At 32.2% G+C, this 11,237-nt stretch overlaps 1 protein-coding gene across 1 annotated transcript; it reads right to left on the bottom strand.

The window, feature by feature from the left end:
• Positions 1-644: 644 nt before the first annotated feature.
• LOC120072007 (peroxidase 25-like) lies at positions 645-3,427 on the bottom strand. The gene is made up of 4 exons (XM_039024432.2): positions 3,134-3,427; positions 2,294-2,473; positions 1,957-2,119; positions 645-1,167 (listed from the first exon to the last, which is right to left on the bottom strand). The coding sequence occupies exons 1-4, from the start codon at positions 3,341-3,343 to the stop codon at positions 740-742; spliced, it is 981 nt and encodes a 326-aa protein (XP_038880360.2). The 5' UTR covers positions 3,344-3,427; the 3' UTR covers positions 645-739.
• Positions 3,428-11,237: the final 7,810 nt, after the last annotated feature.

Raw genomic sequence — 11,237 nt, 5'->3', positions numbered from 1 at the left:
AATGAAGTTAAATAGTCATTTAATGACTTCCTTCTTAATTTTAAGATGTATTTGGGGGGAATCGATATATAATTATATTGTTTTTTCCGAAAATCGAAGGGTTGTTAAGAAAAATCTGAAAAAATAATAAATGTAAAGAGTGACTTATAACTTCGGTCTAGGAGGGATTGAGAGGACAAATTTACTATTGGATTAGTTAATGATATTGATATTATATCAATTATATATATATATTATATATAGAGCATAAAGTTGAAGGGGAAAGGAGGGCTCGAGCCCTCCTAGGCCTATACTAAATCCACCGATGGTTATACCATATTAGAAGAACATTGATAAGTTTCAATCTAAAAAATAATTAGCCATAAGAGAAATAACTAATGCATCCTATAAAGATTGCGATTAGGGTCTTCCCAGTTTTTTCAATGTGGTATTCTCAACAGCAATATATTAATTACTCTTGTTTCCTACTTGTTGGACCTTTTACAAATTTCCAACCTCATAAGTGGAGAAGAATTTCAAAGTATTACTAGTAAAAATTTGCCATAATCCATCAACTTTAAACTTTTGAGTTGATTAGTAATTTAACCATGCATATAGCAATAATGTTGCGTTAATAATGGAAACTACATATAATATAAGTTCAATTTTGTAGAAACCCAACCACAATTAATTATTTATATCTTCTTATGGATAATCAGTAATTAATTGCATATTTTTCCATCATACGCGATTATCGCTTCTACTGCTTATTGAACTGATAACACACTTTTCTAATCTCCCCTTCTGTGCCAGTCTTAACACCAATGCTACTCAACTTAACCATAGCTTTCTTAAACTCAAAGTTAAATCTGAGGCCCAACAATCCCCTTAAGTTTCCACCATATCTCTTCACAATGTCTCTGGTTGAAGGGTGGCTCCAAAGTCTCTGGTCTGACTCCAAAACCCCATTCCCCTCCATCAAGTTCTTATAAAAGCTGTTATCGAATTTCAACTGACTGTCCTTGTCCATGGCCACACCTCTGAATGGATCTCCATCCAAAGGGCACAGAGTTCTCAGTTCAGTCAAGAACGATGGGCTTATGGTTGGGTCTGCATTTCCTGTACTTGTGAAGTTCTGAAGACGGTAACTGAATAGCTGGCAATCTGTTCGCCCGATCGTGTGACCACCTGCCATCCACCCATCGTGTTAAATTATCACTCAATCCAAAAACTTAGATTTATACATGAATGTGTAAACGAGAGTACATATTAGCTCTATCCATTTTAAATCAGTTCATCATACTGTTCCTAGATACGATGAGAGTACTATGGATGTGTCAACCTAGTTGAATATCTTGATGCACTTATTGATCCGTCTTGTTTTTCATGTATCATTAAAAAAAAATACATAAACATATCTTTAATAATGGGCTAAGTATACAAAATAGTTACTGATATATATATATATATAATCGAATGTTGTGGAGTTTGAGTCGTTCTGACTTTTTCATCAAGGGTATATGCTACATTAATTGTTATAATAGGTTAACAAAAAGTTTACAATAATTAAATTATTGTAATACTAATATATTTGAATAGATAAACATGTCATTTTGATACTTGGAGAACCTAAAGAGGTGTTTAGTTTAATGAGTTGAATTTGGGGTAAAAACTTCCTTCGTTGTTTGGTTTAAAGAGTTTGTGGGTTCACGACTAAAAAACATCAATTTTATACTTTATTAATTCAATTGAACGATAACTTATATATATAACTCTATTTTGTGAGGTCGGAGATCTGAAACTCTAACATTAGTAGATAAAAAAGTACACATTAATTGCTACAAAGTTATGTTTCACTTTAGCGATATCAGTTTACTTTTTTAAACACCATGTTCATATATGTTTTAAGCCTAAAAATTAGAAGTTGTAAATAGAAGGTTTTGATAGTATTAAAGAAGAAGAGAGATGGGTACGAACCAACTAGCGTTACAAGATCTTCTTCAGTAAGGCCTTTCTCTGCAAACTTTTGTATGTGATTATCGATGGGCTCGAATGGAGAAGGCAAATCTTCCGCTTCGAAACTAATCGAAATTTTCCCGTCCCTTCTTCCTGTAGGCACGGACCAACTTGGACCATCACTCTAAAACATGTTTTTAAATTTAATATTTTAATAAGATTATAATATATACCACAAAAGTAACAATTCAAAGAAGTATAACTCGGAATTTAAACAAATAAAGAGGTTTATAATAAAGGAATAAAATTGTAGAGTTATCAAGTCTACTATTTCCAAGAAAAAAGAAAAAATAGTTACCAAGCCTATAGCATCACGAGTAGCCAAAGCAAGAATATCTGCACAAGAAACGACACCAGGACACAAAGTTTCAAGCTGGGCTTTTGCATCATCAACTACTTCAAAGCCTCTTAACCCCATATTTGGCCCTGCATTTATTTCAGCATTTTCATCCATTATCAATACCGAACCATCGCATCCCTGTCAAAGTTCAATCAAATTAACAACTTATCAATGAAACATTTTATTAGACATGAGTATTACATTTTTTTTTCTTTTTTCTTTTTAGTTTTCAAGTTTTGACTTGGTTAACCATTGGTAAAAGGTAGAAAACAAATGAACAAATTTAGAGGTGAAAGTAGTGTAGCTTAATTTTCAAAAACAAAAAGTCAAAAGTCAAATGGTTATCAAATAGGGCCTAAAATTACCAAATTAATTTGATTTCAAATTAAAAACCCAAATTAACTTCGTGACATGTAACTCAACATATGAACCGCAAAATTTAAGTTCTCTGACCAATCTTAAAAAATCAAGCTCAACAGGTAATGACAAGGCTTTCGATAGCCTCCCAATGAAATGACAAAAAAATCTCCAACTTTTTTTAGTACAACAAATATGGGGATGAATGAAATCTTCGACCTCTGAAGAAAAAAGTCATACCAATGACCTTAGAGCTAAGCTCAATTTAACCAAGGGAAAAAAAATATTACTACGTCATAAAAGGATAAAATTAGAAAGTACTTAAATTACATCAATATTATTTTATATAATATAAATAATAATTGGATGTCCTAGACAGTTGATATCATTTTCATTTTAAGTACAAAATTAGGGTGAAAAAGGAGAGGGAGAAATGAAAACCTGAACAAAACAATCGTGGAAGTGAAGCCTGAGCAAGCCAGCAGCAATGGTGGGATCAGCCTTGAAATAAGACTCAACAGTAGACCTAACAATGGACTCAGCCTTAGGACAAGACTTCGAATAAAACCCAACATTCAGCTGAGATTTCACAGGCAAAACCATTACTAGAATAGCCACAAAATTCCACCAAATGGTTTTTGTTTTCCCCATTCTATTGGTTATTACCAATAATCTAAAGCTATTTTTTTTATGGGTTTCAAAGCTTTAGAACTACTAATATGTTTCTCATTCACATCCTTTGCTCATGTATTTATAGCCATTTTGCTTTGGCTGTGTTATATTCAAGTTAGGGCTTCGTCCAATAATTTTTAGTATTTTACAGCACTTTTCTTAGTGGAAAACAGACATGTGTTCCATTCAACTACAAGTGGTGAGTTTAAAACGAAGTTAATTTGTTTTAGAATTATAAACAAATGTGTTCTTTTTTTGTTTATAAAGACTGTAAAGGGTCTATGATATCTTCAATGTGTAAATGCTAAAAGATATGGGTCTTTTTGCTTTTCATAGATATTTTAGGTTGTATTGTTCGAAAATTATTTCGTAAATTATTGTTCCCTTTTTCAATTCTTTTGAAAGTGATTATAAAATAAAGAAATTATTTGTAAATAATAATAAGATTATTTATGAAATAATTGAAGACAAAGAGCATGAACAACAGAAAAAGTGTTTGATTTTTCACGAAGAAAACACATCCAAGTGTACCCGAAGAAATCGTCAACAACAATAGAACATATCTTTGCCACCTAGACTCTTAGATTGCATGGATCCCATTAGCTCCATATGAAGAAGTTCCAAAACATGGGAAGAGCTTGAGTGGCCCGATCGCTTGTGAGAAGCATGAGTTTGTTTACCCAATAAACAATCTTCACAAATAATTTCAGGAGATGTTGATAAAGAGGGGAGAACGATTATAGCATTAGTTGCAAGAGCCTTCTGAATAGTTTTCATGCTTACATGTACAAGACGTTTATGTCATAGGCTCACATCATCTTGTCTAGAGAGATGATAAATCTGGGAAGAATTATCATAACTCAATAGGTAACAATTATCAAAAGAATGCAAACCTGTCATAACGAGAGTTTTGACATCATCTGTGACAACACATTTGTCTTTGGTAAAGCTCACATTTAATCCTTGATCACACAGCTGACTAGTGTTAATAAGATTGGCAGTAAGACCTTCAACCAACATTACATCTTTCAGTGGAGGAAGACCCGAATAATTCAGTTTTTCTTTCCCAATGATTTTTCCACAAACACCATCACTAAAAGTGACCTTTCCAAAACTGATAGATTTCAGATCAAACAAATAACTCTTTTTATTAGTCACGTGCATAGAGCTTCCACTATCAAAATATCAGTCACCTTTTCCAGAGGATCCAATTGAAGTTGGAGCCACATTATATTTGTTATGAACATTTTTCTCTCTTCATACTTGTTTGACTCTTGTCTGATTTTTTTTATGGTTTTTTGAGAAGTAGGGAGTACTCCTGGAATATGTGGATCTGTAAAAAAATTTCAGTAATTGATAGCAAAAGGTACATTTATACCCCACCTTTTAACAATAATGATAAACCCATCTTGGTCTAGTCAAGTAATTATCTTTCAACATAACGTTATTGGTAGATGTACCTGTAAAGCCATCAGACCCGGGATCTTCAGCTCTAACAAACTCAATCTTTTGCTTCTCTTTTAGTTTCGATTGATTGTAATGCTGACTTCTTGACTGATAAATATAGTAAATGAACAAACACTTCTTGACTGATAAATATGGTTTATGAATGATAAATTTGGTATATCCATCCTATAACTTACATACTTTATGTTTTGTATATTGGCCAGTTGATATACCAAATATAAAGTATACCAGATGACTGATATATCAGATATAAAGTATATTAGATATTAATTACTGATATACATGTTGATACACCAGTAAGAGAAAATTTGGAATAATAAAAACAAAAAATTATTTTTATTTGTTTATTATTATTATTATTATTATTATTTTGCTATATTTTCAAATTTTAAAAAATCATTGCTAAATTTGTAAATTTAATATATATATATATTTGTTGTTGTTGCAAGTGTCGCTAAAATAAACTTATTCTTCCAAATTACAAAAATCATAGTATAAATAATTTTCGAATGTTTTTTTTAAAATTAATTCAGCACATGCTAAATTTATTTGAATTCGTTTCTTTAACCAAAAAAAAAAAAAAATGATAAGCATAATGAAAAAGTACCACTAAATTATATATTTTCTTATATGCACTTTAAGGAAGATAGTGTTAGAACGGTGAATCTTTTCTGATGTAAAAGAGATACAAATTGATTTGATTATAATATATTAAATCAACTCTCAAGCCAAACATTGAGAGTGTGTTTGTTAGGTTTAGTGCAATGTGTACAGTCAGAGAGCAAATATGATGCCAAAATATTTAAAATTATTTTTATTAAAGAAAAAATCTTGGCCAAGAAAAGCTCGAATTTTAAATTTTTTATGTCTACTTGTGTTCTCTTAACTAGGTTGTTTAGAAAGTTTAGAGGATTTCATAAGTAAACATTAAATCATGTAGAAAGCCTTAGAAAATTGAGGTTTTGCTTCCAATTAAAGACTAATCAACCCTAAAGAAAAGTTTTTAAGAGGTCTCCAATCAACTATTCTAGGTTCTGAATACATATTTATAAATTCGGTAGACACATTAACTTCATATTTTATGATTCAACTATACTATTACAAGAAAAATAGTCTCCAATTAACTTCATATTTTATGACTCGTTGCAATTCCGACGACAAAAACTCGATTCGTTGCAAGTCTTGTGAGGAAGATGAAATTTGTTGCAAAAATTGCAATGAAAATTCAATTCTAGTCGCATAAAATTGCGACTAATTGGATTTTGTCGCACAAAACATTAAACGCCCTAACCATAGAATCAATTTCTTTCTTCATCTCTCTCTCACTTTCAGCCCATCCCCTGCCGCTCACCTTCCCTTTTCTCCCGTTTTTCCTTTGCGCTCTAGCTAGACTTTCTCCGTCGGAGAAAAAAAATCAACGGCTATGTTGGTTCTCCTATGCCATCGGTGGTTTTAGCCATATAAATGCGAAACTTGGGGGTGTCAAATACAGGCGAAGAATCGATTCTTCAAATGCCACACAAGGGAACGAATTGCAAAGAGAAAGAGAAGAAAGTTCTAGAGAGGGAAAAATGGTGCTATGAAAAATCAGTATAGGAACCGCCTATTTCTTGGGGCTCAAGCGACTTAAAAAAGCAGTAGTTCTTGTAGTATACACTCCAAACAACTTCTAAATACTTTTCAAGATTAGGCTTATCAGAGTTTTTAAAATTGAGAGAAGATTATATATTAAGGTTTCTTGTAATTTGAACTATATTAATTTTGTTACAATATTGAAATGCATGTAAATTGTGCATTATTTGTCTTCGATTCAGAATAGTTCTTATATGGTCTTATTAGATTTGATGTCCTTTATTAATGATGTTCAGGAGTTGTGTTTGAGATTGAGATTTAGAATCAAATCTAACGCCACAAAACACTTTGGCGTGTGGAGAATTCCCCTAACGCCACAACGCTTGACAAGCGGGGGGATGCTATCCAAAGCACCGCGGCGCTAGTGTTAAATTTGGAAAGAATTTTTTGTTTTCATCTAATAGTGTTCTACGGTTTTGACTAGCCAAATTAGTTAGGCACACCATGAAAGTATAGAACCTTAGAGTCTGTTTTAGCCTAAAAATAGAAGGCGAGTAGGATTGTGGCATCGATAAATGGCTAAACATTGTAGTCTTAGTGTGTTGATGAACTTATTACGGATTTAAGTTAATGCATACTATATTTTATGAATGTTGTGTTCTGGAATGTTTTCCAATATATTGTGTCTAATACATTGATTGATCCTCAATGCATGTTAGACAAAATATTCAATTTGATATAGGTTGTATGTTTAATTGGATTTGTAATATTGGATTGTTATCAAGCTATCATGAAAATACGATTGGTAATAAAATTTGATCATGACTATTCTTAATGTCATGATTCTTAATTTAATCGATTATATTGGCATGAGACAAGATTATTATTGATAGATAATAATCTGGAAAATAGTTTCTCTGGAAAATAGTTTCTGGACTTAAACATATCATTCACTCAATAATCCATAAGAATATTTGTATGACTTAATGAAGTAATTAAGGAAATCAACAACTTTGAAGATCTTTGTCTCTTCAATTTCACACTTATCTTTATGTTTTTTTTTACAGTTATTTCCAAAATTAAAAATAAAATCAGTACTAGCCCAGTCATTAAAGAAAATCAAAAAAATTCTAGAATAGCTAAGCATATTTTGGGTATTTAATCTCCAGAGGGACAAATGTTGAAATAGATGTCATGAAAGTTGTTGCATCGTGGAAGAACTAATGTCCTAAAGAAATACAGCGCGACCTCGATGATAATCGTTTATGCCGGTTGCTCCCCAAGGTTAACACAACCTCCAAATTCAAGCGTGCACTCGCCAGAAAAAAGACTATAACCAATAAGAAGGTTGCCCATAACAGTAGAAATAAAGTGGAGAAGAAGGAATAAAATTCAGTTGTGTGTTATCTCTCACAAATCTGAACAGTATTATATAGTGTGTAAGAGGAGGACATCAACGAACGGAAAGGAAAGGTTCGTTAATGGATGAAAACAAACGAACAGAGACTCAACGGAAAAAATATCCAATGGACAGAAACTTCAACGGTCAAAATCTCCAATGAACAGAAACTCAAACAATCCGGATAGTTAAGTAATAAAAATTTAAAATTTATAAATAAATGGACAAATAATACAAATTTAATTCTTTTTTACGCAAGTGCAGTTATCCAAACTCGCCCGCCCAAAAAGACGACAATGTTGGCATGTGATGAAAGGGTTATATTTACACCACCATCACTTTGGATTCTCATCTAGAATGACTTGGTATTTATATCCTCCAGGCAATTCTAAATCTATCCATGTGGGACAAAACATCCCACTCTCTTAACTTTTCCTATGAGCCTAAGCCCAAAAGTCATTTCCATCAATCCCCTATAAATGACTGTTATAGAAAAGTTAACAAGTAAAGAAAATAAAAGATTAATTAAAAATAAATAAGTGTTATGAGCAAATAAAGGAGATTAGACTTAAAGATCAATATCTAATGATTTAAATTGATACATAGTGAAGTACGACAACAACTTTGTTAGAGAGAATGAGTTACCTCTTGAACTCTCAATAACACTAGTTAAGACCCCCACAACATGTCTTACTCATAGTCCTTCTCTCAATTCTGCAATATAAAGTGTGCTTATTATGGCAATACACATGAACTTCGGGTCATCGTGATAGCTGTAGAAAGAGACCTTTAAACTCTTTCATAGAGGCAGCTTTCAACTGAAGTACCGCCAGATATATTACTTGAAAAGATAGATTTTTTTTTTTTTAATTATCGTATTGATGATCAACCTGCAGCCGCGACTGTCACCTTATCGTGAGAATTCTCATAGCTATATAGAAACCAACACTTTTTGGTGAATCATCATCGAGAAAGTTATCTAATCTTCACAATCACATTAATTGCTTCATCAAGTCTATCACAATAGACCACTAAAAACTGAGATATGAAAACTTCGCGTCTAGTCCATACTAAGACCTACTTCATCAAGTATATCAAAGATAAACCACTCAAAACTAAGCTATGAAGATTTCACACTCATCCATCAAGTCCATACGAGGACCACCCAAAAAAAGGGCTATATATGGAATTTGAAAAGGTTTTAGTTCTTTCCATCAAGTCCGTACCAAATGAAGAGCTATGGACCATCAAGTTTATCGCAATAGACTACCTAGATAAAGGGTTATAGAATCCTATAAGGGTTTAAGCCCCATGTTTACTGATGATTCTAAAATTATTTTCCTTGTTAGGCCTTTGATCAAAGGGTCAGCCAAATTTTACTCAGTCCTCACAAAATCCAAGAAATAATTCCTTCCTTTAACAATTGTTTCACAGCTTCATGTCTAAGACGTATATGTCTCATTTTGCCACTATATACACTATTCTTGGCAATATCTATATCAGCATGTGAATGACAGTGCATAGATACTAATATTGATGCCCCTCACAATGGTACATACCCTAGTAGGCTTCTAAGCCATTCAGCCTTCTGTCCTGCTAGTTATAGAGCAATAAATTCTGATTTCATAGTGGATCTAACTATGCAAGCCTGTTTTGCAAACTTCCATGATATTGCTCATCCTTTAAGTAGAAAAACATAACCACTTGTAGAACTGACTTCGTCACTATCAGATACCTAGTTAGCATCACAATAACCTTCTAATACAACAGAAAATTTGTTAAAATGTAAATAATAGTTCACGGTTCCCTTAAGATATCTTCACAGATGACGAAGAGCACTCCAATGATCCTTATCAGGATTATGTATATATCTACACAATCTACTAACAATATATGCAATATCAGGTCCAGTATAGTTCATTAAAAACATAATGATACCTATAATCTTTGCATATTCAAACTGAGATATAAAATCACCTTCATTTTCTTAAGGCTTATACTAGTATCATAAGGAGTTCTTGCAGGAGGATCATCAAAACAAGTAAACTTCTTTAGTAAAATTTTAATGTAGTGTGATTGGCACAGAGAAAAACCATTTTCAGTTTTTCTTATTCTTAACACCAAGTATTACATCAGCTTCCCCTAAATCTTTCATTTCAAAATGGGAAGATAATAACAATTTGGTATTTCGTATCATCTTTATGTTTCTTCCAAAGATGATCATATCATCAACATACAATCATATAATCACACACTCAGCTCCAAACAACTTTGAATAAACACAGATATTTGAAGAGTTTACCTTAAAATCATTGTTTATCAAAGTATCATTGAATTTTTCATACCATTGTTTGGGAGCTTGTTTAAGACCATAAAGAGATTTTTTTAGTTTACATATTTTGTTTTCTTGACCGGCTACTGTATAGCCTTCAAACTATACCATATAGATTTCTTCTTCTAAATCACCATTTAGGAATGTTGTTTTTACATCCATTTGGTGAATTAGAAGTCCATGGATAAAAGCCAATACAATCAAGGCCCTAATAGTAGCTACTTTTGTTATAGGGGAATACATGTCAAAATAATCAACACCTTGTTTTTGTGTATACCCTACTATTACAAATCTAGCCTTGTATCTTTCAATTCAACCATTTGGCCTAATTTTCCTTTTGAAAATCCACTTATACATAATAGGTTTACTTCCTTTTAGAAGATCTACTAAGTTCAAAGTTTGGTTCATGATTAAAGAATCTAATTCACTCTTAATAGCTTCCTTCCATAAGCTAGAGTCTACAGAACTTAAGGCTTCTTGGTAAGATTTAGGATCCTCATCTAACATGCAAACTGATAGTCAATATCATTTGGCCTCTCAACTAAAAAAGTAGTTAAAAAATGAGGATCAAAATTTTTCTTAGTTCTCTGTCTCTTATTTCTTCTTGGTTCTATAACAGGCATTCTATCCATGTTGTTAATATCTACAATGTCAGAAAAACTACTAGAAGCTATATCTTGCATACTATTAGACAAGGAAGTCATGAAAATATAATCGTTCTCACAATTAGTTATTCTAATAGTTTCAGTGTTTAACTTTTTCAAAGGAAAAACATGCTCAAAAAATTCTACATTCCTATATTCACACACAGATCTATCATTCAGGCACATAAATATGTATGCAACACTACTTTATGCATAATCAATAAACACACAATCAAAAGTTTTATATCCTACCGTAGATATCTTGAATGCAGGATATGGAACCTTAACCAAATATCCCCATACCTTATATAAGAGAGATTAGGTGCATATCCTTTTCAGAGTTCGTAAGGTATGTTATCCAATTTTTTGTGAGGTACTCTGTTAAGAATAAAATAGGCCGCACGCATAGCTTCCCCCCACATTTTATCAAACAATCCAGAACTTATCAACATAGCATTC

The sequence above is a fragment of the Benincasa hispida genome, chromosome 2 (assembly GCF_027475165.1).
Source record: "Benincasa hispida cultivar pf3 chromosome 2, pf3_genome.v1.1, whole genome shotgun sequence".
Taxonomy (NCBI): domain Eukaryota; kingdom Viridiplantae; phylum Streptophyta; class Magnoliopsida; order Cucurbitales; family Cucurbitaceae; genus Benincasa; species Benincasa hispida.
The sequence above is the reverse complement of the archived record's forward strand: the minus strand, read 5'-3'. Positions and strand labels throughout refer to the sequence as shown.